At 42.0% G+C, this 27,620-nt stretch overlaps 1 protein-coding gene across 2 annotated transcripts in view; it reads right to left on the reverse strand.

Moving 5' to 3' along the window:
* The window catches only part of inpp5d (inositol polyphosphate-5-phosphatase D), a 136,661-nt gene extending 109,041 nt beyond the window's left edge, over positions 1–27,620 (reverse strand). Inside the window, exons 1-2 of one of the 2 annotated variants that reach the window (XM_073040773.1) lie at positions 25,993–27,616; positions 15,227–15,290 (exon numbers count right to left, since the gene is read on the reverse strand). In XM_073040773.1, the coding sequence (XP_072896874.1) occupies positions 15,227–15,290; positions 25,993–26,126 (198 nt within the window). In that variant the 5' untranslated portion in view covers positions 26,127–27,616. Of the gene's footprint in view, positions 1–15,226; positions 15,291–25,992 lie in introns of both variants that reach the window. The other variant, XM_073040774.1, reaches the window with a different exon arrangement.

The raw sequence follows: 27,620 nt of genomic DNA on the forward strand, positions 1-27,620 counted from the left end.
TGCTTTCTTTATTATGGCACTTGTGTGCTGGACCCAGGACAGATCCTCTGAAATTATTACACCAAGTTACTCTCCACCTCTGATCCCTTCATTGAGAACTGGGTCATGGACTTCTGGTTTCCTCCTCCTGCAGTCAATAATCTGATCCTTGGTTTTGCTGACATTGAGTGAGAGGTTGTTGCAGCACCCCTCAGCCCGATTTTCATGCCTCCCTCCCATTTACTGATTCATCACCACCTTTGATTCGGCCAATGATAGTGGTGTCATCAGCAAACTTAAGTACAGCATTGGAGCTGTGCTTAGCCACGCAGTCATATGCGTAAAGCGAGAAGAGCAGGGGTCTAAGCACACAGCCTTGAGGTGCACCTGTGCTGATGGAGATTGTGGAGGAGATGTTGTTGCAAATCCGAACTGACTGGGGTCTGCAAGTGAGGAGATCGAGGATCCAGTTCCATGAGGTATTGAGGGCAAGACCCTGAAGCTTATTAGTTAGTTTTGGAGGGAAATTGTAACGTTGAACTGTAGTCCATGAAGAGCATCCTGATGAATGCATCTTCACAGTCCAGATCTTCCAGGGTTGACTGAAGAGCCAATGAAATGGATTCTGCTCTGGACTTGTCCTGGTAGGCAAAATTGAAGTAGGTCCAAGGTCACTTTTCAGCCAAGAGTTGATATGCGTTATGACCAATCTCTCAAAGTACTTCATCGCTGTGGATGCAAGTGCTGCTGGATGATAGTCACTGAGGCAGGTTACCACATCTTCTTGGGCACCAGTGTGATTGAAACCTGCTGGTGAGTGTCTCAGACTGCTGAAGTGAGAGGTTGAGGAGTCGGTTGATCGGCACAGGTCTTTAGTACTTGACCAGATACCCTGTCTGGGCCGGGTGCTTTCCATGGGTTCACCCTCATGAAGGATGCTCTCATGCTGGTCTCAGAGTCTGAAATCACAGGGTCATCAGAGGCAGTGGGAGTTTGTGAAGGTGCATCTATGCCCTGATGGTCAAAATGAGCATAAAAAGGCATTGAGCTCACCTGGGAGTGACCTTTGTTGGTTGATTTCATTTTGCAGGAGGTGGCAGGAGGAGCTGTCTAGCATTCATCAGTGATTGAAATTTGGTCCAGGATTGACACTTCACAAGCAAGATCGCTTTCTGGAGGTTGTGTCTGGACCTCTTGTACCTTACTTGGTTGCCAGACCTGAAAGTCACCTGATAGGCCCTCAGCAGATTGTGGATCTGAGGCTCGACTAAGGCCTCATCTTGAAATCAATGCCTCAGCAGAAAAAAAATATCACCAGCATGTGAGGAGGACTTTCTAAACACAGTAACCTTGCAGAGTCTAGAGTAAAATCTGGTGTAAAAACAAACCAGCAACAAATTATTCTTAATTGATATATTCAGAATCATGGCAGAGACCCAGTTTTTCTTTTTACCCAACAAAAATTGAGGAGCTCTTTTGGACCATTGTTTTAATAAAATAAATCAGGAAACACATGACCAAAGGTAGCAGAGTACTAAAGCCACCAGTAGCTTTATCAGCAGTGTGGCTCTCCTAGGAAACAATGGAACAATCTTGTCCAAGATCCAAGAAGGGTGGTGATTTTCATTTTGAAAACCCACCAGCTCATTTTCTAGCCAGGTTTCCAACATAAAGTGTAGTTAGACACCCCACCCCCAACTCCCGGAGTGTGGAGGCGTCTCTTCCAGCTAGTGGCCTACTAACACACAGAACAGCTCTCCCAATAGGCCACCAGATACAAACTGCTAACATTCACACTTCCTCTCTAAGTCAACAGGATCTGTGACTATGCAGAGCACTTCACAAGTTCCATACCTGCCCTGCATGGAGACAAACTCTTCACCCATCTCCTCGAAAGACCTGCAGATAAAATTTCTTTCCAAGCAGAAAGCCCACCAATGATTGACTACTGAGCTTATGGCAGCTTGGGCAAAACACATGCAAAGGCCAAAAGAGTATACAATCCACTGTTGCACATGTTCTCCTGGTCAGGAGAAAGAAAGGCTATTGAGAAATCAGCCCTCTGGGTACATTACCATATCCTTGATCAGATACATATTGTCCTGATTGAAGGGTACAGCGTTGTACAAGACTGGTCAGGGTTGATTGTGTGGGTCAGCATACTGCCCAGGCCAGTGGCCGGTCCGAGCAAAATAAAATCTTGCAACCTGTGCTGAGGGACATTTCTTGATGCAAGTGTCTTCAAAAGAAGGGGATTGTTCCATTCGTGATGTTGACTGCCTTGGATTATAAAATAAATTGGAAAATTTGTTTATTATTGTCACATTATGGAGGCATAGTCAAAAAATTGCTTACCATCCATACAGATCAGTTCATTACAACGGTGCATTGAGCTGGTAGAAGGGAACACAACAGCGTACAGAATAAAAAGTGTTGCCATTCAAGTAGACAATAAGGTGCAAGGCTACAATGAGGTAGATTGTAAGGTCAAGAGCCCATCTTATCACACTAAGGAAACATTCAACGGTCATACAAGAGCAGGGTGGAAGCTGTCCTCAAGCCAAATAGCACTTGCTTTCAGGCTTTGTATCTTCTTCCCAATTGGGGTTGGGGTTGGGGTTGGGGGAGAGCAGAGGGTGTCTGGGGTGGGTGGGATCTTTGATCATGCCGGCTGTTTTTCCGAGACAGCGAGAAGTGTATAGTCCATGGAGGGGCAGCTGTTTTCTGTGATGCACCGAGTTGCATCCACAACTGTCTGCAGTTTCTCAGACGGTAGAGCGGAGTAGTTGGCATACCAAACCACGATGCATCGGATCAAATGCTTTCCGTGGTGCATGGATAAAGCGCCAAATTCCCTTAGCCTCCTGAGGGAGTACAGCCACTGGTGAGCTTTCGTGGCCATAGCATCAGGACGGGTTGAACCAAAACAGGCCACCTTCAATGTCCACGGAGGAATTTAACACTCATCCTCAGCCCCATTGATGTAAACAGCAGCCTGTGCATTGCCCCCATTTCTGAGGCTAAAGCCTGCTCTTGTTTTGCTGACATTGAGGAAAATGTTACTGTCACCACATCGTATCACTAGCTTTCCCTCTCCTTCCTGTATTCTGGCTCATCAGTGTTTGGGATATGACCCACTCTGGTGGTATCATCTGCAAACTATTGGAATGATGGGGTTTGAGCAGAATATATTAGTCTTAAGTATACCAGGGGTAGAGTTGGGGGCTGAGGATGTAGCCTTGTGAAGGATTGGTGTTGAAAATAATTATTGCAGAGGTGTTGGTCAGGAAGTGAAGAATCCAGTTGCAAAGTGAGGCGAGATCATAATCCCAGGATTAGGAGTTTGAATATGAGTTTTCTTGGCACAAAGACTCACATAATTATTGTGAAGAAATGCAGTCAGATAAATATTGAGGGTATCTGTTGTGTATTTAATATTTCAATATATATTTTAATTGAACAAGTTATCACACTACCATATGATACGTGCGTGCCTCACTTAAACTTGAACTAGACTCACATTTTTTGACTCTTGTGTCTTCTCTTGAACTAGTTTAATGTTCTGAAGTTACGAAACACAACTCTATCATGAAACATCTTAGCCAGCAGTTTAAACAGTGTCATGCTTTCTCAACAGATTTGGGAACATCAGCCTCAGTTGTTGAGCTAAAATCTGCAGTGTGATATGAGCCCATAAACCTAGGTTGGGGGCAAAAGAGCAACCACAGACAAGAAGATTGATGAAAGTGTCTGCCCGCTAAATAGCTATCCAATCGATTCATGAAGAAACTTGAGTTAAGTGCTGGTTGCTTGATGCTATTTGTAATGTAACCACCAGCAATCTGCAGAGACAAAACTCATGGAACAGAAGGCTCGGTGGATTAATTTTAGATCTTAATGTAGCTTGTGGTCACAGAAAGAGGAACAATAAATAAAATACAACTGCAAATTGGTTAAACAAACACTGTTGCAGGAGGTAGAGTTACTGTTCAGATGAATGAGCCAAATCTCTATTATAAATTGATTCCAAATTAAAAAAGATTTGGGCCCATAAAAGTTTAGATTTTTTTTTAAACAAGCCTGTTTCAAATTGAGCAGAGTCCAGCTGTGATGTAGATTTATTCAAAGTAGGCAAAATGGTGGTTTCATTCTCCACATGATACAAAATGGCTGACTGAGGTTCATCAGTCTACAGAAAAGCAACCTACTAGTTCAGTCGTTGCTGGGCAACTGATTGAAAAATTAAATGTTAGATTGTTTGATAGAGCCAGTCCTATTTCAATAACTAAAAGAAAGTGACAAACCATCATACAAATACATCTATGGACTCTCAGGAGATAAAATACCATTACCGATTGAAGCAAATAACATCTTATTAGAATGGCATCTCCTAACTTGAAGGGAAACAACATTAAAATCCAGGACCATATAGGAAGTCAAGAGGGACTGAAATTGATGGAATCTGGTGGAATACATTTGCCCACACATATCCTGAGTTCTAACATCCTGTTCCCTGGACTGTACCATGTTGCCATTGTCAAATTTCAGAACAGTGATTAGGCCAGAGGTCTTCAGTCACTTTAACCAATCAGACTCCCTCCATTATATCAGAACTGGGATGATTGCTAATGGAACAGTGTTCAGTTTTATTTGTTCACCTACTTTCTGGCAAGTAGTTAAGAATATCCAGCCTCCACAAGAACCAAGAAATGGCAGTCACCAAGAAAAGAGAGAGACTCAGAACCTCGCCTTGTCATCATCCTTAATACCACAGTGTTGCAGAAGTATTACATAGCCAACCACAAAAACACTGTCATTCCAAGAGCAGATCAGATGCTAGGTATAAAGCAATAGTCATCTACACCTGCTCAAAGCCTTTCCACTATCTGCAAAGTACAATTCCATGGTATTACGAAATACCCTTTATCTGCTTGGTTGAGAGCAAATCAAACACTTAATATCAACAATATAAATCATAAACTACCTTGCTTAATAGCACTCCAACCACTCAAAAAAATACACTGCCTATACCATTGATCCAGTGGCTGTGCGGAGTACAGTATATAAACTATACTTGCAGTCACTTGCCAGGACTGTTGGTAGAACCTTTACATCTAGAAGGCCAAAGGCAGCAAGCAATTGGAAACAATACCAACTGGAAATTCACTTCCAAGACATATGCTATCCAGGCTTGGAAACAGTTTTCTCCTCCTTTCTGGTCACTGCTGAAAATTCTGGATCCCTACCTTGGTGCACAGTGGGAAGGTTTTCATTACAAGAACTGGCAAGGTTCAAGTTTGTTCACCAAACGCTATCAAGAGTAATTATGGATGAGAATTAAATATTGATCTTGCTAGCAGAGTTCATATTGCAAGAATTAATATGAACATTTGCACTGAGCTTTTATATGCAATGGGCCTGATGAGAGCTCAAGTTGGAAATGATCTTAATAATTGGGGCTCCAAAACAAAGTGCACAAATGTCTTCTGGATTTCCCTCAATTTGTGGCAGTAAAATTCCAAATGGGGTGACAAGCCTTTGATTCTCTTCATCCCAAATACCTTGCCTTATAAGTCCTTCTCATTGCCTGAGAAGGACTCTTTGTACTTTTAAACTTGTAATCCTATCAATGAGTAACACTATTAATGTTTGGCCTTTCTTTTTGTTCTGATGTACAGTACTTTTATACCTGGAAGTAAACTGGCAAAAGTAACTTGGCCTGTATTCAGAGGATTGATGTTTGTTGTGTTCCTACATCTAGTGAACAGCTGGGCAAAAGCAATGGCTGTCCCAGGTACTGTCCGCAAATAATTTATGGACCAGTTATTACACATGGGATGCTTTAACTACTGTAAAAGGCAACAAATAAAAAGCATAGTTTCTGCACATAAGAGACAAAACTTGCAAGTCTCTCCAAGTAGCTGGTACCAATAACTATTGAAGAATACCTGACTCATTACTTTTCTGTTATTGTTTGTCATACAAGGATAATTCCCACTCAATCCAACTAGTGAAAATCTACACAACTGAAATACCAGTTTCTTCTTTAGCCCTCCCACCTCCCCCCACCAATAACTTCATACAATGTTTAAAAGGTACATATAAAGGGGTGTGAAATCACCATAAAATTTGATTCTGAACTTTCGCCCCAATGGCAGCTTTGGTGAAATAAGTGCCATATATAGAATACAGGGAAAAGGTGGGAGATGTGTTTATGTAATTGCGGTAGAACAGCCTACCAATATTCACCAAACTCTCATGAGAGAACTGCTGGTAGAAGTGCTCACAGTAAAAGACAAATCAAAAGCTCAAAGTACAAAGTATTTATACATTATACAATCTTGAGTTTTGTCTCCTAACAAGCAGCCACAGGAAAGAAACCCAAAAGAACCCATCTAAGAAAAGGAAGACTATCAAACACCCAATGTGCAGAGAGAGAGAGAGAAATCATGTCAACCAATAAACGCACGCAGATAGCATTCTGAACTGAATACTCATCTTCAACGGCACAAACCTGCTGGTGGAGTTGTAGCCAGATTGCCAAGGTGAACAACACAAACCAGGCTGGTGGATCACTGCTGGTCGCTTTACATCACAAAAGACTCAGGAGAGATTGCCAGTATCCTGACAGATGAGGCAAGTAAGCTACAGGAAAAAACTGCCTACTGTGGAGAATAGATAAGTGTCAGTTTAAACACTCTGCTGGAGCTCCACTCTTGCAAGGGCTATACAACACCTGAACAGATAAAGATCAGGTAGTAATGATGCACGGAGACAAATAATAGTCTTACATTCTTGCCACTAGTACAAGGGAGTTCAGACTGCGGACACTGGGATCTAGGACAACACACTCAAAGCTGGAGAAACTCAGCAGGTCAGGCAGCATCCACGGGGCAAAATGGAAATCAATGTTTCAGAGTCAGTACACTTCAGCTGGAATGAAAGGTAGAGGGGAGATAACCAATATAAAAAGGTGAAGGATGTTTCTGGAGCAGGAGCTGCCGCCTGGTGGATCCAGGTGAGAAGTGGGGGGGGGGGGGGGACGCGGGAGGGGTGGAAATAGTGGCAGAAGCTAGATGAAAGTGGCAATTGGCTGAGAGTGATGGAATGTGAGAGGAGATGAAGATTAAGCATGCCATCAAGCGATGGGGAGGCAAGGGTAGATGGGAACAATGGTGGGAAAAGCCAGTGGGAGGAGCGTGTGGGTGATGAGTAGGAGGAGGAGCAAGAAGAGACACTGATTAAGCCAACAGAATATTAAGCATCAGAATTATTTCTATTTCTTGTGGGGCATGGAGGCAAGAGATAGGCATCTCTGTTGTGGGGAGGTAAGAACTGCCTATAGTCCTGCTTTCCAGCTGAGTGGCCACATCATTACTCACCTTTTTTTTAATTATCCCCACAATGACTCTGCGTCACAAACAGATGAGGAAGTTTTCAAGGACACTAGTGACTGGCAGCTGACTTGGCTCAATGGGCTTGAAGCAATAGTCCCGTCACTAGGTGTGTCGAGATCCTCCTTTCTTGAAACTGATGCCACTTAAGTCTCAAAGAATATACATTCATGTCGAACCTTGTCTTTATTGACAACTGAGCTAATTTTGTTGACCATTGCACATGTTTGCAAAGTGAAGGCAGCACTCTTGGGTCAGGATGGGATTTTATCCATCCCAGGCAGGAGCAGAGAAAGATACCTGTCCAGGCTATGAGCTTGCTTCTGACGGTCACCCAGGTGCAAGACCTGAGCTTTGGAATACAACTGCAGCCATTTTCAGATGACTGGTTATTCTACATAAAAATTGGTTAACTGCTTGTTTAAGTTCCAGCCAATGTTTTGGGCTGAAAAGTTGACTGTCTACTCTTTTCCATTGATGCTGTCTGGCCTGCTGAGTTTCTCCAGCATTTTGTGTGTGCTACTTTGATTTCCAGCATCCGCAGATGTTCACTTTAATTAGGCAACAGCTTGCAAATTCGGCTGATGGTGTGAGTGGGCGCTGATTTTTGAACTGCAGAGCGTGACTGCTGGATAAATGTTTGCTATGCTGCCAATCACAGAAACAAAAAGTCAAGGATCAGGAAGGAAGAATTTACAGCCAGAGCTATCGCAATTTCTCCTCATAAAACCAATCTTTTTTCAAGTATGCAGGAAGGGGATATTACGCAAGTTAAAAAAACAGATCAGACTCTTTCACGAAAAGAAGCTACCTAGCTAGATGGAAGAACAATTACATAACCAGTCCCCCTTTGGCAGAAGATTTATTGTGTGCAATTTTTCTATAAATAGACTTCCCCAAATTCTTCAATTAGATTTCAGTCTATAGCTTATTCTGGTACCCCTCTATGAACCATTCGAATTATTCAATTACATTGCAGCCTGTAACTCACTGCGACATCTCCATTATTTGGTGCAAAATCTAATGGAGATCTTCACTGAAATCATGGAATTTGTCAAACAAGTTGGAGTTAGCAAGTTGCCAGTTTCATTGGAACAGGGCCAAGATCCATATCCAAAATGAATTGACTTGCACAGAGACAAAAACTTAGAGAAGCAAAGCAAATGCATTAACTTTTTTTTTTAAAAAACCGGGTTAATGTAAAACAGTTAGTAACTCAAAGACAGATTTTGTTCATCTACAGACCACATCAGGCAAAAGGCACTTGTCTCTTCCTCTTTTGGTGACCAACTTGGAATCAGTGCCTTAGCAACTTCCTCAAAAGTACTGAAGCAGAAACATCTCACTGAAAAAAGTCTGGCTAAGGATTCAGACTCCGACCACTGCAATGCTTCCAGACTCAGTTATTACACCAGAGGTTTCTAAAACTGTATTCAGATCAATCAAAGATTCATAGTTTTGACCTGCTTCCCACCCACAAGTTGCTCACTGAGCATTGAAAGTGTTTCCCACTCCAATTATAGTCACTCCAAATTATATTTGAGGTCAATTTTGCTTGTCAAATTTCTGTTCACAATCTTACTGCTTCTAACCCAGCATGAACATTAGAAAACCCAGCTGGGACCTACTATACATAAACCAAGACTTTACCTTGCAAAATGGTATCAGAATCAGGTCTAATATCACTGGCATATGTTTTGTGGCAGCAGTACATTGCAATACATAATTTTAATTAAAATAAATATATATATAAACAATTAAGTTAATGCAAGAAGAGAGCAAAGAAAGTAAAAACAATGAGGTAGTGAACATGGATTCATCATCCATTCAGAAATCTGATGGCAGAGGGGAAGATGCTTTTCCGAAAGCATTAAGTGTGTGCCTTTAGGCTCCTGTACCTCTTCCTTGATGGTAGCAATGAGAAGAGGACACCTATTGGGTGATGGGGGTCCTTAATGATGGATGCCTTTTTGAGGCATCGCTTTTCGAAGATGTCCTCGATGCAGTGCCTATAATGGTGCTGGCTCAGTTTGCAACTTTCTGCAGCTTTTTCCGATCCTATGCAGTGGCCCCTCTGTACCAGATGGTGATGCAACCAGGTACATGATACATCTGTAGAAATCTGTGAGAGTCTTTGATGACATACCAAGTCTCCTCAAACTCCTAATGAGATATAGCTGCTGTCGTGTCTTCTCTGTAATTGCATCATTATGTTGGGCCCAGGATAAATCTTCAGAGATATCGACACTCAGGAACCTAGCTCACCCTTTTCATTTTCGATGAGCTCACCCTTTCGATAGGACTGGTGTGTGTTCCCTTGACTTCCCCTTTCTGAAGTTCACAATCAATACCTTGGTCTTACTGACATTGAGAGCAAGGTTATTGTTGAGTCACCACTCAACCAGCCAATCTATCTCCTGTACACCTCCTCATCGCCATCTGAAATTCTCCCAACAATAGTTGTGTCATTGGTAAGCTAATAGATGGCATTTGAGTTGTGCCTAGCCATAGTCGTGAGTGTAGAGAGCGTAGAACAGTGGGCTAAGCATGCATCCTTGAGGTGCTCCAAATCTATCAAAGGTCCCTACCATCTTCCTCTCAGCTGTGACTTCCTCTCAGCTATCACGACAGGACATACAGAAGCCTTAAGTCCCACACCACCATGTTCAAGAATAGCTACTTCCCTTCAGTCATTCGCTTCTTGAACCGATTTATACAACCCACAACACAAACCTAATACCTACCTCAGTATAGCAACATAATTTACATTACTCTTGTGGTCGCTGTGTATCTGATGCTATGTGTCTGTGACACTGCTGTAAGTAGGCATTTCATCACACTTGTGACTACTTGTGCATGTAACAGTAAACCTGATGTTGACAAACAGCACAAAACCATTGCCAGTTAGAAGGGTTGGGTTCAAGCAGATCTCAGGACAAATTCCCATTTAATTTTCACAGAACAGCACCAGATATTAACAAATGCACACAAAGGAAAAAGTGAAGCTCACTTGTAGGACATAGCAGAAGGAATGTTGGCATGGTTAACACAAATGGCAAGGGGAGATTCAATTTAAGTTTGTGTCACTTAGCTTTAATCAGATTTATGGTATGTCATTAAATTTTGTATTGCCATTAAATCTGTTGTTTAGTGGTGGAATACAGTGCTGACAAAAATCTACAAAATAATACTGCAAAAAAAAAATAAGAATAGCAAGATCAGTACTTGAACACTTGCAGAAATACAACTGCAAAAAAAAAGACTACTCCTAAATTGTTAAGTGTGGCCTTTGTGCTCCTGTAGCACATCCCCAGAGTTAGTAATAAGAAGAGGCATGCCACAGATGGTGAGGGTCCTTAGTGACAGAAGTTGCCCTCTTGAAGATGTCCTCAATGTTGCAGAAGGCTTGCTGAGTCTACAACTTTCTGCAGCCTCTTGTAGTCCTGTGCATTTGAAGCTGCACACCTGGCAGTGATGCAACCATGCAGAACGTTCTCTGCTGTACATACCAAATCTCCTCAAACTCCTAACACAGCAGAGCCACCATCGCGCCTCCTCCTATGTGACTGCATCAATGAGTCAGACCCAAAACAGATTTTCTGAGACACTGGCCTGAAGCTGCTCAACTTTTCCACCTCTGACCCGAGTAAGGACCAGTAAGTTCTCCTGACTTCCCCTTCCTGAAGCCCACAATTAATTCTTGATCTTGCTGACGTTGAGAATGAGGTTGTTGTTGCAACACCATTCCGGCATTCGATCTACAGTACTTCACTCTAGTATGCTTCTCAAATGACAACAGTGAACTTGGATCGTGGTTGAACTGTGAGCTCAGCCACAGTCATGTGTAGAAAAAGTAGAGAAATGGGAAGGTTGATCAGTAGTGATATTAATAGTCAGCCAGGAGATACTACTGACTGATCTTCCGATGTGGAAACTCAGGATCCAGTTGCAGAGAGAGATGTGGAGTCTCCGGTTTTGAAGCTGAGGTGGGTAATGGTGTTGAATGTTGAGCTGTGATCAGTAATTAGTGGCCTGGTGCTTGCAGAGTGGGAAGTCAGTAAGACGGAGTCTGCTGTAGACCTGTTGTGGTGGTAAGAGCAGTTCCAGGTCCAGTACCTACTCAGGGAGGAGGCAATTCTAGCCATGGCCAACCTCTTGAAGCACTTCTTTACATTAGTTGTGAAGGGTACTGAGCAACTGTGGTTGAGCAGCTCACCCTGCTCTTCTTGGGCACCAGAATGATAGCCGCCCTTTTAAAGCAGGTCAGAACCTCACAGCATCTGCGAGGTTCCATCATTGTTTTGTCAGTCTGCAGCAGATAGTGTCAAATTCAGCAGAAGGAAATCTGCAGTAACTGGAAGGAACTGCACAGCAAGCAGATAGATTGCCAATGTAATTTAACACAGGAAAAAAAAAGTAGATTTTGAAAATAAAATACAAATCCTTCAAAAAGTAGGAAATCTGGCCCAGTCCATCATGGGTGGAGCCCTCCCCACCATTGAGCACTGTTGCAGGAAAGCAGCATTCATCATCAGAGGCCCCCACCACCCACGGTCATGGTGTCTTTTCGCTGTTATCATACAGGACTCACATGACCAGGTTCAGGGACAGTTATTACTCCACAACCATCAGGTTGTTAAAGCAGAGGTGATAACTTCATTCAACTTCACTTGCCCCATCACCGAACTGTTCCCACAACCTCTGGACTCACTTTTCAGGACTCTCCATCTCATGTTCTCGATATTTATTGTTTATTTATTTATCTTTTTTGTATCTGCACAGCTTGTTGTCTTTTCCACGTTGTTTGTTTACCCTGTTGGGTGGAGTCTTTCATTATTTCTATTAAGGTTCTTGGATTTACTAAGTATGCCCACAAGAAAACGAATCGCAGGGTCATACACATGCCACCATATACTTTGATAAAAATTTAATTTGAACTTTGAATGTGTGTTTTAAATGGTGAACTAATAAGAGAATACAAACTATAAAGGAAATCAAGAAGATACATAGACAGTTAGACTGAGCTCTCCAGAATGAAAATAATCATTTCAATCTTCCTCTGAATATTGGTTAAGGATAGAATTTTTCATTCATTTCTTGGTGGGAACTTTCACTGTTCTAGCTCATGCTAAGGAGCCTCCCGAGCCTAGTTCATGCCAGCACTCTCCATATCTTAGGTACCTGCACTGCACCCAGAATAACAAATGTCAGCACCTTCCCTGCCCCAGGTCATGCAGTAGCAATCCAACCCTGAGAGACTTAAAATGGGGGCCAAAGTTTGAGAGTGTTCCCAAATTCCTGTCAGCTATATCCACCTGCTCTCCATTTCTTACAAGAACTGTGTGAGGATCCACAGGTTAATAAAAATATAAGAGTGGGCAATTTCTCATGTCTAAAATAATTTCTTCCAGTTTGTTTTTAAATGCTTTTCGTCACATACATTGTTGGAAACTGATGAGCTAGTACCTTCAGTTTTGTTTTTGTCAACCATCATGTTATGGTGATAGCTCCTGAGCAGACCATTTGAGTGAAATTTCTAAAGTCCTTCTCCCAATGTGATCACCATATTCTATCAGAAAAAAAATGATTTTCCATTTACCAAGGTGAATGCCATTAGAATTTACAGCCACAAATGTCTTGAGGATATCATTCTCCCATCCAAATCAAAAACAGTGGGTTCAACACGTGTACACAAAGCTAGGTCAGCATCACACGGGACTGAGGGAGTGCTGCATTACTGTCAACGGTGGTCTTAAGGCTCCCAGTGCACTATTTTAAAGAGCAGAATTCAACCCCCACCCCAATTCCTAGAGTCTAAGGCAATATATTCCCGCAAAAAGTTTCTCCTCATCATCACTTTGTTAATTGTGAAAACTTCCCACAAATGCATAGCTGCATTCTTACAAAAAGCAAGAATGAACACAACTAAACTGACTAAAATGACTAAATTGGCTGCAGAAAGTTTTGGGATATCCTACAGTCATGAAAGGCATCTCAAAAGTGCAAGTCTCCATTTTAATTATTCAAATAGACTCTGTTTAAAAAAGATAGATAATTCTTCGATAGGAGGACATCTGGCAGCAAGTAACCCATGATTTTCGACTGAAAATTAAAAGTGACAGCATCATAACACCCCTTCTGAATGAAATAGCCTGCACTGCTCAATTACACCCAGGTGACCAATTAACCTACTAACCCGTCCGTCTTTGAAATGTGGAAAGAAACCAGATCACATGTAGGAAGTCCACAGAGTTATGGGGAAAACGTCAACACTACTTACAGATATCAGTAGAGTTGAGCCTGGGTTGCTAGTGCTGTCGTACCATTATGCTGCCATGTCACTTTCAACTTCCTATTCAAAATTCCCCAGAGTTGGTATACAAATGGAAGTTGTTGCTTGTGTTTGTTCCTCAATTAACTGGTGGGTATCACCTAACACAAGTGGAGCGATTATGTTGATGTTATTCTTCTGACTTCAAACTGTAAGCCCACATTGAAGTGGGGCTGCACAATATCTGACCGCTTTACTGAAGTTCATCCAAGTGGTGCCTTGTCTTGTGTCTTGCCGGGATTGCTCTCATCCCCGCATTCACGTTCTATAATGGACAGCATTAGTGAACTGCAGTTAGTCTTCAACTCCTCTTCCATTTGGTGGATCCAGCAAACATATTCCATGTTCTTGCACCCAAATGGACGGTTAATGTACAAATGAGAACACCCAGTGTTTGGAACCAATTCTAATACATACTGCTTAATCATCCCCCTCCCCCAATATGGTTTCTACACAGCCTCCCTCCTGTGAGATACTCACACAAATGTTGAAAAATAACTAAAAGGATTAAACTTCTCCAAGTCTCGAAGAGTAATCATTCAGATCTCAGGGAAATCATGGTGGTGCAGTGGTTAGCACAATGCAACGAGGCTAGTGATCTGGACTTAATTCTGGCACTGCCTGTAAGTTTGTACGTTCTCCCTGTGACTATGTGGGTATCCTCCAGGAGTTCTGGTTTCCTTCTACGTCCCAAAGACGTACGTGTTAGGACTTTAATTGGACATTGAGCAGTGGTGGCTCGGTTGGGGGGGGGGGGGTGGGCAGGAGTGGACAATACAGTAACAGAAGGGCCTGTCTCTACCCATGAAGATCAAGGAGGGCACAGATTTGACTGGGCTTCAGTGAAAGTCATGGCGCAATCAAACCTGTGGGCATGCAAGAGAATTTCTAGAAGTGTGGTTTTCCACCAACAATTCCGTAAACGAACACGTAGACTTTGATCCTATTTATGAGCCGATGCAGGCAAAATTCCAGACCACAACACAGTAAGTTTGCCACACAGCCAATCAGTGACGAGATATCCTCCCCACATCACAACTGAATTTGCAAAGTGCCGTCCATTCAGCTGATTGAGAAGTGTACAGAGGCCAAGCATTCAACGGTCACACCACAATCAACAGCACACTGGCAATATCTCCTCACATGGTGACTAAACGTTTACAAGTAAATTGCCAAGATCAGAGAAGAACTCAGCCCAACCATCAACCACCCAAGCTACGCATCTTCCAAAATATTTCCAATTAACAATGTGCTCAAAATTGCAACTCTTGATATCAAAGTTGAAAGATGAGTATTACCGTTTCTAGCAAAACTGCATAGTTCTACAGGTTACACAGGAAGCCCATCCTCACTGTCACTAGCTTTCAATACACTTTTAACACAGTTGCTACTGAAACTTTGGTATCTGTCCCTATTTGAAATGAATTTCATCTCACGAGCTTTCATACAGCTCTGCCCTTCCAGGCAGAGATGGTCACTAGTTTTACTACAGTTCACTATTTAGGTAAATGAGATCACCTACCTGTATAGACAATGAGTTGTCTTCATTTATAAAAATCCTGTAAGTGTAGATAGCTTTTTCATACCTGCGGGGAGAAAAAACAAAATTATGACAGGTTCAGATGGAATATTCACAATTGCTTTAAGAGCACCCAATTTGATCACTACTGCTCTTGGTCAACAACTACACCCACCAGCATCTCCCTAAATTGATAGCACCTTGTTCCTGTTCCAGATCTATTAAGTGGTATCTAGCCAGGCATGTAAATAGGCAAGGGGCAGAGGATACAGCCCCCAATAAAGGAAAATAGGATTAATGCACATTGGCAAATCATTTGCATGGACATCATAGACCAAGGATTCTGTTTCTGTGTGCTACAACCATAACCCAATGAAATTCAATCCAGTGAAGTTTCATAAAAGGTAGCAAGATAACGAGCAGGTACTCAGAGGATGTACTTGGACAGGATACTGAGGATAATTTACCAGAGTCCTTTTGGGCATAGCAATAGGACTTTAAAAATATCCACCCAAGAGAATGGACCAAACGAGTGTTTAAGATTAACTTTTCATTTGAAAGCTAACACCCCTATCATACTCCCTCTTATTTGCACTTTGTATTCTCTAGCGGAGGGGGTGGGAAGAGAGTTGTTTTGGAAAATTCTGGATGTTATGTTTAGTAACTTCAAAACATTAAAATAATTCAAAGGAAGACACAGGAGTTTGAAATATGTGCATCTGACTTGGTGATTACTTTAAGCGAAGCAAGCAAATATCGCGAGATAGCAAGATAATGTTACGCAATTCACATATTTTTACATATAACCTGTAATGAATTATTTACACAAACACACTCAAATATTACTAAAATATTAATTACACACACTGGAAAGTTCATTCCGATACACAGCAATTGATAAAGATCATAAACCCACAGCTGGATTCTTTCCCAGGGAGGCTGTCCAGTCTTTGGCCCATGGCACCAGATGCAGATTATAGTGAGCATTTAGTAAGGAACAATACAACACACACAGGTCACAGTGCAAGCACTGGGAAATAAAGATGCAATCCGACTCCTTGTTGTCCTTAGCATCAGTTGTTCCAATTGCACCCAGTGCTCCAGCTGGAATCTAACCTGCATTTTACAAAGCTTTAGCACAGTCCTTTGATTTTATACTCTATTTCTCTACAGTAAAAGGGATCCTCAAATTGATGGATTACAGTTCCAAGATATCCCCATAGTTGAAATTGCCTATCTTCATACTTCCTCTATACATCATATCACTGTATTGGTGTTAAACTGAATCTGCTATGTGTTTTACCCATACACTCCAGAGCTCTGTCACTGTTCATTTCTAAATGTATTATCACTTATACACTCTGATATTGCCCCTATGTATACGAATGTAGGATATTACTGGGTACACTTGCTTAACTTTCATGTGAACCCACACGTGCACAAGGTCTTTTCCAACTCATGCAGTGAGCTTTCATTTCTCACCATCACTTCTCCTTTTCCATCTAGGTCAGTATGATCTAACCTTTGCTTCCCTTCACTGTGAGTTAATTGCATTGCATCACACGGAGCTGAATGAAATTGATCATGCAACAAAGTGATCTCATCAAGTTCCTTGGTCTGCACAAAATGAAAAAGCACTCACTTACTTACACCAACAACCCACAAAGCATCTCATAACAACTGTTATCAAAATTGTGGCATTAGCTTACAGAACATAAAGAGCATAGAACACTGCGGCACACTACAGGCCCATGGGCCTCGACGTTATGCACGTCTTTTACCCTACTCTAAGAGCAATCTAATGCTTCCTCCCTACATTGCCCTCCATTTCTCAAGCATCAATGTGCCTAAGAGTTTCTCAATCGTTTCTCTGTATCTGCCTCTACCACCACCACTTACCATTCTGCAAAAAAAACAAATTACCTCTGATGTACCTCTATACTTTCCTCCAATCACCTTAAAATGATGCCCCCAGCATTAGCCATTTCCACACTGGGAAAAAATTAAGGCTGCCCACGTACTCTATGCCTCTTATCATCTTCTACACCTCTATCAAGTCCCCTCTCACTCTCCTTCATCCCAAAGAGAAAGGTTGAGCAAGCTAGGGCTTTTCTTTATAACTGGCATTCTCAGCATCCTGGTAAGACTCCTATGCATCCTTCCTATAATGAGGCCACATTACCTCACATTACCTCAAGACTCTTGAACCCATATCCCCAACTAATGGAGACCAACACACCATATGCCTTCTTAACCACCCTATCAAATAGCATGGCATCTTTGGGGGTTCTAGGAAGATGTACTACTTTGTTCCTCCACTCTGCTGAGAATCCTGCCATTAGCCCTGTACTCTGACTCAAAGTTCAACCTTCTAAAGTGAATCACTTTACACTTCTCCTTGTTAAACTCCATCTGCCACTACTCAACCCAGGTCTACATCCTGTCAATGTCATTTTGTAACCTGCCACAATCTTATCCACAACTCCACGTGCTGTAACTCAATAAATAAATAACCAAAAATCTGCAAACTTAACAACCCACACTTCCACTTTTTCATCCAAATCATTTATAAAAATCATAAAGATCAGGGGTCTCAGAACAGATCCCTGTGGAACACCACTGATCATTGACCTCCAGGCACAACACACTCCTTCTACAACCACCCTCTGCCTTTTAAGGGCAAGCCAATCTTGAATCCACACAGCCAAGTCTCCTTGATCCAGCCTTGATCCCATGTCTCCTGACTTCCTGAATGAGCCTACTGTGGAGAACCTTATCAAATGTTTTACTAAAATCCATATGTATCACATCCACTCCAGTATCACCACCAATGTGCTTTGTCATTTCCTCAAAAGATTTCAATCAGGCTCATGAGGCATGATAAATAGATAATGCTTCTCCAAATGCTCATAAATCCTGTCTCTAAAAATCTTCTCCAATCTTAGTTGTTATGGAAATAATAAGAATTGTTCTGCTACTGAGATTAATGCTGAATCAATAAAAATCCACCACCATACAAAAATAATCACATCAAACTCAGCAGAATAGGACCTTCTCCTATCTCCTCTAGAATAAACCTTTACTCACAATGACTGCCATCAACCTCTTGTTGTGTTAACCAGAAACCTCATGTCAAGACACATCAAGTAAAACTGAAATGGGATTCTGATGCCCAAAATCAAACTTGCTGATGAAAAAGGACCCCATTGTTTTAGAACAACTTTCCATCTAGCTGCTTAGGTGAGCGAATCAGTCCCATGGAATTTCTATGTACAGAAAGTGATCTGGCTGACCTTTTATTTAAACTTTACTTTCAAAATTATATAACCAAACCTTTAAATTGGGGATTGAATGAATGAATTAATTAATTCTTTTATTTGTTATTTATTTTTTATTGAAGTTCATCATCAAAAACACATATCCATAAGATGTATTTCAGACATTGTACATATATATCATATAATCATATATATCATAAATCTCCACAAAATATTTATCTGAGGTATACACTTATAGAAAAGAGTGGAAAGAAAAAACAAGCAAAAAGAAAGAACTATGTACAAGTAGGATGTGATCTTTTTTTATATAACAGCTTCATTGATTTGTGAGAATAAAATCAGGCCTATGAGGCATTATGCAGTTAAACCATTTTTCCCAGTATGAATCAAATTGTTCCAGCTTATGATTAACAGATGCTGTTATCTTCTCCATTTTGTAAATGTCCATTGTAATTTCCATCCATGTATTTAAAGTTGGGATCTCCTGTGATAACCATTTCCTAGCAAGAGTATTTTTACCAGCCACCAACAGCATACTCATTAATTATATATTATTATATAAATTGGATGCTAGATTTAAGGACTGGACAGCTAAAGGAATAACAGTTCTTTGCAACATAATGAAAGAAGGAACACTGTTCAGTTTTGAAATGCTTAAAGAGCAACACTTATTAGAAAAACAAGATTTTTATTGGTATTTACAGATACGACAATGTTAATAAGATGCTTAAAAATGTAACCAAGGCAAGTACATGCTTGATAGAGCTATTTAGAAAGGCAATATAATTCAGATAATGGTAGTAGAATCATTTCAAGCATGTATAAGGGGTTGTCAAATCTTAAAACACATTCGACTTCATACATTAAAACAAAATGGGAGAAGGAAGGAGGAATAATTATATCTGAGCCAACAATAATGGACAACAATATGGAGATATCAATGGAAGTGTACCAGTTCACAGAAATGGAGGGAGTTTGGATGGAAAAACTTGATATTTTTTTACACCCTCTCAGAAATCCCATTATGATAGTAATCTCCCTGTTTGCTGGAGAAATTGTGGAAATCAAAATGCAAATCATTATATTTTTTGGGACTGCCCTGTTATCAAAAACTATTGGAGGGGGATACACAATGCCCTACAAGACATCTTTAAATGTGAAATACCCTTAGAGAGTAAGACGGGATATATACCTCAAGAATGGTTGAAAAGAGATAAATATTTAATGAATTAATTAATTCTAATAAAGATTTTTAACAATGTAATCACTGATACGCACAGGCCATGCTCTCTCCTCACTGCTGCCATCAGGCAGAAGGTAAAAGAGCCTCAGGACTCACACCATCAGGCTCAAGAGCAGTTACTACCCCACCAGGATCATAAATAGAAGACGATAACCGCATTCACTTGCCCCAGCATGGAAATGTTCCTACAACCAATGATCTCACTTTAAAAACTCTTTATCTGATGCTCTTGTTATTGATTGCTATTTATTTATATTCACTTTTGCAGAGTTTGTTTTCTGCACTCTGGTTGATCTTTCATTAATCCTGTTATAGTTACTATTCTATAGATTTGTAGAACATGCGGACAGGAAAATGAATCTCAGGGTTGTTGTACATGATGACATCTGTATTTCAACAACAAAAATTACTTTGAACATGAAAGGCGTTACCATCTTGCTTTAATTAGAGATGCAACAGTTAATCTTAGATACCAGCTATGGTTTGTCAGTACACTTCTTCTTAGTTGAAAGTTTGAATTCAAATCCCACTAGAAAGGCAGCAGCACACAAACAAAACTTATGCTCCAGTTTCAAATTGGTGCATAATATCTTTTAGATTCAAAAGACAAAATCAGACTTCACAGCAAAACATTATGCCATTATTTTAATAGAGAATAGGCAATTTCTCCATGGATGCAGGCAGATACTTATCCCTCAATTAACATTTATCAGACAAATGTGCCCAGTCATAAGTCACATTGCTATTTGTATAAACTTGCTGCTGCATTTATATTAAACGAGCGATAAGCTTCAGACACTTGATTGGCTGTAAACAACACTTTATCAATGCACCTTTCTTTAGGTGTGATTATCTTCCTTCCTAAAGGAGAATGGGGGAAAAATAAATCAGGAATAGTACAAACCAACCCCAAGGTACAGCAGAAATAAAAATTAGCTTTCCTTGAATGAATGTAGTATATTCCTTGTTGCAAGTTCCCATTTTTTTAAAGTCAATGTGCGTGGATGATTGGGGTAGCATGGTAGCATAGTGGTTAGAACAGCACTTTACAGTACCAGCATTCTGTGTACAATTCTCGCCACGGCCTGTAAGGGGTTTGTACATTCCCCTATGACAGCCTGGGTTTCCTCCGGGTGCTCCGGTTTCCTCCTACAGTCCAAAGACGTGCCAGTCGACAGGTTAATTGATTGTACATTGTCCAGTGATTAGGCTAGGATTAAATCAGAGGATTGCCGGGTGTTGTGACTCGAGCGGCCTATTCTGCACTGAATCTCAGGAAATTGGCAAATAAATGATGAACAGTCATCTTCGGGCTTTCTTTGCCAGGTTAGCTTTGGGTGCTAGCGTAAAATGCATGATCTCAAATAGGCTGCCAAAAGAGAGGATGGACATAAGCCTTGAAAAATAAGTCATGGTTTTAGCACATGAGGCACTAAACATGGCAGTGCCCAGATAATCTAAAGAAGGCAAGTGGGCATTCATAAATAAAGGCTTGATACAGTGGCAAGCAGCACAATGAAGTCCAATAGAGTGCAAAATAGGAAGCTTTGGGAGGTATTTTATCTGTCACCCTTCACCTGTGATGGCTACCAACCAAAAAAACCACCTTTGGTGGGTCGTTCACCAATTGAGACAGCAATCATTCCAATGGAGAATGGTTCACATTGAACAGCGGGACAGGCTCAAAGGGCTAAGTTACCCATAACTCAGAGAAATCTTGTAGGGGAATCAGGAGAGACAAAGCTCGTGTACTGCATCATGCGTCAATTCTTAAAGTAGGTTGTGAAGTGCCTTTTCCAAAGACTTTTACTTTTGTGCTGTCAGAAAGGGCAGCCAAAGTAAAGGCAGCTACATGAGACTATTAGTGAATGAAGAGCCTGTCGAGGTCACTGGCATTTCACATTGATTATTAATTATATGAATTATCAGCATCGTCCAGACCATGAAGACCTACACCATGGGGAACTCTGCAATTTCCAAAAATGAAGAAATGGCTTGTCCATATTGTCGCCTACCCTTCTTCTACTTCTGTTGTACCTTCTACTCCATCCCAAATACCTGTTCCTTGGGTTCTCTACCACCATCTATTCAAAGCTCAAAGTAAATTTATTATCAAGATATGCAGATGCCACCATATACTACCCTGAGATTCATTTTCTTGCAGGCAGTCATTCACAGGAGAAACAAAACTTACCAAAGACTGACAAACATTAAGTGTGCAGAAAGCAAATTGGGCTAATAAACATGGTATATAAACAATACTGAGTTGCAAAGTCCTTGAAAGTAAGTCAGTTCAGTGTTGAGGTGAGTGAAGTTATCCACGCTGGTTCAGGAGAACTGATGGCTGTAGGGTAATAACCGTTCTTCAACCTGATGTAGTGGGACACAAGACTCCTGTACCTCCTGCCCGATAGTAGTAACAAATTTAAATACAGCACTGGACTTGCACTTAGCCACACAATCATAGGTATAACGTGAGTTGAGCAAGGGGCTAAGCACTGCCTTAGATGTGCCTGTACTGATGGTGATTGTGGAGATGTTGTTACTGACTGGGGTCTTCAAGTGAGGAAATCGAGGATCCAGGTCCAAGTCATAGACTATGAAGCGTGCTACCACAATTGTCAGCCAGATACTACGATACTGAGCGCAGCTGTTGAACCAAAGATCTGGGTTCAATTCTGGCTGCAGATGCAGCACATGGAGCTTGTAAGTTCTCTGTGACTGCATCAATTTCCTCCCTCCTCCCAAAGACTGCAGAACAGGGGGATAAATTGTCCTTAGTGTGTGGGTGAGTGGTAGCATGCTGGGTGCAGATACAGTTAATGGTGAAACAGGGTGGAGGACCCAAGAGGCTGGCCCTCTTCCCTCGACTCTACTGATGAAAGAGAATGGCTCAAGAGCAGAACCAATAAAGGTCATTTAAGTTCATCAGCCATCAAACATCTTTTACCCAGAAATTATGAAAAATCACACATACTACAACAATGAAGCTGCACAGCAGAGGAAAGCAAACCGATGACCACCGTGAATCAAATGTTTACATAAATCTGCTTCACCTATTCATTCTGTGCAAGCAAAGCACAAACCGGAAGTCATCAGATATTGCAAGCAGATGATAAACCATAAGGCCATCTCCTTTACGGTGCACATTTACATAATTACACAAGCCCACAGCACAAACAACTGATCAGTTCCACTATTTGTACTGCAGCTGGTTGCAGAACTGGAGCAAATTGTACTGTATGGTAACAGGAAAGGCTCAAGAAGGTGGCAAAGACAAAGGTCAGTTGAACGATATGGACTCACGAAAAACTCCTCTCAAACTAGTGAATCCTTGCTACACAATGCTGTGCATACCAAATCAGCAACAATATTTACAGCAGAATTAAATTTTTGAACTTCATGGAGTATTATGGGTTGTGATAATGTAGCTGTCAAATCAAGGATAAAGTACCCAACAGCTATGATTTTATAGAATTGAGGGTCAAGCTCAAGGGGTTTACGGTCTACAGTTTCTATTCCTTGTGTTCTTTAAATGGGTTCAATTTCTCACTGCTTTTCACCCAAGCCTAACACATTCTTCTGTTCCTTTCTCTCTCTTACTTGTACCTAAATGAGGACTCATTTGCTTGCGTGTCAGTTCTGTTTTCTTACTGGTCTCTGGGGAAAGAGACGCCGTCTTAACTTCCGCTAATATTTAAGTGACCACCTTATCTTCATCAGCCATAGCTTTGTTCTAACAAGTGGAACAATTATCTCAACAGTCCAATTATAACTTGAAAAAACGTCAGCAGATTGCCTTCTCTCTCTCTCTCTCTCTCTACAGTATAGAGCTTCAACCCATTACGCTTTTCTCAAGTATATCCTGGTTTCTTTCCTGTGAAACTTTACTGCACATTCTGTATTCTTTACATCTTTTAAAGAACATGCAAACCAGGATTATACCTGGTGATGCTAAATCGAGCACGCATTCTTTCCAATCCTCCAAGAAATAACTGCACGTGTTTTTTTTTCTAAATTTTACTTCATTAGTGTCTCCACTTTTAATGATTTGTTCATCTCTACCCCAAAATCATGTTGTCCCTCTACTCCACCTCATAACTTATGAAGCACGGCAGGGTAGCGTAGTGGTTATCACAGTGCTTTACAGTACCAGTGAACTGGGTCCAATTCCCACCGCTGTCGGTAAGGAGTTCGTACACTCTCCCCATGTATGACCACACACATTTCCTCCAGGTGGTCTGGTTTCCTCCCAGTCACCTACCGGTTGATAGGTTAATTGATCATTGCAATTGTCCTGTGATTAGGCTAGGATTAAATGGGGGTTGCTGGGCTGCGTGGTTTGAAGGGCTGGAAAGGCCTATTCCGCACTCTATTTCAATCCATCCATAAATAAATAACGGACAACCGAGTTATTTTCTCTGGACATCAGAGGCCAAGGGAACACCTGATAGTAGCGTAAAGTTATAGATGTACAGATAGGGTAGAAAGTCAGAATCTTCTTACCAGGGCAGAAAATGTCCAAAGTCGGTGGACAGGTAAGTTCCCCCCATCCCCAGTGCACTGTGCCTGGAATAGGCTGCCAGGGGAACTGACAAAAGTAGATATGACAGTGACACACAAGAAGCTTTCAGATAGGCATGTGAATATGCAGGGGTAGGTATCGTGTGTTCAGGCCGAAGCAATCTAGTTCAATTTGGCATCATGTTCAGCACACACTGTGGGATAAAGGATCTTTTCCTGTGCTGTACTGTTCTATATTTTATGAATATACGCATCTGTATTACAGAATCCATCATCAATTACATACCCATTTTTCAGATTCATTGATGCCATCTTCTAGGTGTCAGAAAGCACAGGTAGATTCAGTAATAAACCGATAGTTACCAACATTAAAATTTCCAAGATCACTTGGAAATTCAGAACCCAGCTGGTGAATATTTGTACATGGGGCCTGAATGGGTGAGCAGAGGGGAAGTGCAGCGGAAAAGGTGAAAATAAGAGACCTTGATGCAGCCACTGATGAAGACCCACCTGAGATAGAATTTCCCAGGCATGTAATAACATTGTCATAACCTGACATATTTAGGAATGGAAATAATGGAACAACAGCCAGCGTACTACAGACAGAACCAAGCCCTTTGCCCATGTTAATCTGTTTTTATTAGAACTGCACAACAAACTGTGACTCAATACTAATTAAGTGTAAGCTCACGTTTGAAAACTTGTTGACTACACTGCACACAGACATCTCAAAAAGTAACATCTCATTTTGGGAAACTCATTACAGCACACAACAGAAACTGTGAATGCCAAGCACAATTGCCTCTGACTTAAACAGAAAGGTTCGAAAAGGGAAGTACTGACAGTAATAGGGAGAGCAGTGACCTACTGAGTCTTTCCCTTGATCAGAGCCACCAGCTGAATTGTTCAGGGGCTCCCAGCAAACGGGTGGGGAGAAGGGGTTACACCTCATCCCTAAAACACACCTATGGGAGGGAGGACAAGGGCTCAACCCTTCCACATAGGAAGGTGGGGCCTATTCCAGGCACTGCGGCTTGTGGATGCAAAAAGCCTCCCCTCTTACCTTAAGTAAGTGTCCTCCAACATGGGACATTTTTACCCAGGGAAGAAGATTCTGACTTTCTACTCTATCTGTGTGGAGTCTCAACCACATAGCATGCACCTCAAGGAGGAGAGGGGCTGCCTAAAGTGGGGGGGGGGGTAATGTGCCACCGCACCCCAAACATACACCACACGGAGAGGGTCTTCATGTCTACACGGACTCTGGAGAGAGCCAATCTAGTCCGCCCCCCCCCCCACCCACCCAACACCGGGGGGTGAAGAGACACCCGCGGATTCCCGGTGAGGAATCCCATTCACTGAGATCAAACCCCGAAGGCGATTCCGGGTTGCAGCGCGGACCCAGATCGATTAAAAAAAACCGGGAATCCAGAGACCTTGCCAGAACGGCAGGGCAAATCGGTGGGCGATGACCTGGGTGAGAGGGCTGTGAGGTCCGCTGCCAAAGTAAGACCATCCCGCACCCACAACCTGGCTGTCTAACCCCGCCCCGGAGTGAGCTACAGGGCAGTCCCGGTCCAAGAGAGCCGGACATTGGTACATCCTCGGCGGCGAGGGGCGCGGCTGCCCCGACCCGGTGTCAGTGAGAGCCATCCCCTCCTACCCCCACCGAAGCCAGGGAGCGAGCCCCGTCCTGTCCCTGTCGCGCCATTCCGGGAACTTACAGCACACACAGGGCGAACGCGCCTCCGATGGACTCGCTCTGCCGGACCAGAAAGCTGCCGTCCTGCGCAGCCTTAGCCAGCAGCTTCTCGGCCATGGGCCGGGAGATGTCCTCATGGTACCACCGCTCGTTCATCTTCCCTCGCCTTATTCCATTCAAGCGCCCGCTGCCCCGTTCAGTTCAAGTGGCAACCCCACCGCGCCCCTGAAGCAGCCCGTTCCACCCGCGAGGAAGCTAAAATGAGCTTTACTTCCTTATGCTATTGTCAGACATACAGAAATAACACGTGTGTTGAAGTTTATTCCAAATGCAGCACCATCAGTCCAATCATCTACAGCCTCGCGAGCAGCCGATAAATTGTTCACGGCTCGTTTCACCACAGAATCGGTCTGTTTACACCCGCAGTCTCAATACGTCGAACCATTCGCACAAGTCTGAGGTGAAGTTTCTCGGTGTATGGATGGACACAAGGCTTAAATGGAAGATGCGTGTGAATAACATTACAGCGAGGTGTAAAAAAAAAGCCCTTAATGTGCTTAGTTGGGTGTGATTGGGATGCAAGTAGGAGGACACTTAAACAAATGTACATTGCTTTAATCAGAATGTATAATTCTCTTTGATTATGGATGGTCAGCCTCACCAGCGGTATTAAAGCCCCAGGATAACGTTCAAACCCAGGCGTTGAGATTACGTTGTGGAGCTATAAAATCATCCCCGATTTCGGTGTTACTGGTAGAAACGGGTGAGGTTCTTTTACATCGACGCAGATTATAGTTAGCAATGGATTATTGGGCTAACATAAGAGCCACATAAAGTTGGTCATTTAATATTGGCAACGTTAGTAGTGTTGGAAGCACTGTATTCATAAAGTCTCCAGTTCTGGGAAATGAATGAGCACAAAATCTTGGGTTGTTTAATCAGGAATATCGAGTCCCAGTGTACCACTTTCTGTTGTTCCTCCATGGTCTTTACCTTTGCCTGGGGTTGATGTAGGACTGAAGGAAAATATCGAGATGAGGAGTGATTATATATCAGTGATACAAGAAGTTCAGTAATATATGCTAGGCAGATATTACTGATTCTTACATATCTCCACAGGTGGTCCAAAAGATCCAGTGACAGGTCGTTCAGGTGTTTATGTTTGTGTTCTGAAGTTTCAGGTGATAATTAAGAAGTGTTTGTTAGAGTATCAATATTCTTGTCTGAGATGGTAGCTCTCATGTTCACCTTGGATGGGTCAAAGAAGTACAATCTGATTATGTACTGTGATTTGTTCTTGGTCTTGACATCTATTAAAACAGGTATTTCAAATTGTAGACTAAACATTCTTCTTGAGATTGGAGGACATCAGCAGGGACATCCCTGTCTGTGTTGGGGTTGAAGGGGACAGTGTGGCAAACATTACAGCTTACAATTAAGGATATGCAATAAATGTAGTGGGGCCTGAATAAAGAAGAGGTGAAAGCCATGAATGAAATGTTGGGGTAAGGAAAAGAAAGGAAGGCATTTATATAAAAATCAGAGGGTGGCGAGGACCCAACTGGGAGATTTGTTAACAAGAGGGAAGAAGTTACACTTTCACATTTACATATCGGAAATAATAGGTTGAATAATTCCCTGTTCAGAATT

The sequence above is a fragment of the Hemitrygon akajei genome, chromosome 3, assembly GCF_048418815.1.
Source record: "Hemitrygon akajei chromosome 3, sHemAka1.3, whole genome shotgun sequence".
In the NCBI taxonomy this organism is placed as follows: Eukaryota; Metazoa; Chordata; class Chondrichthyes; order Myliobatiformes; family Dasyatidae; genus Hemitrygon; species Hemitrygon akajei.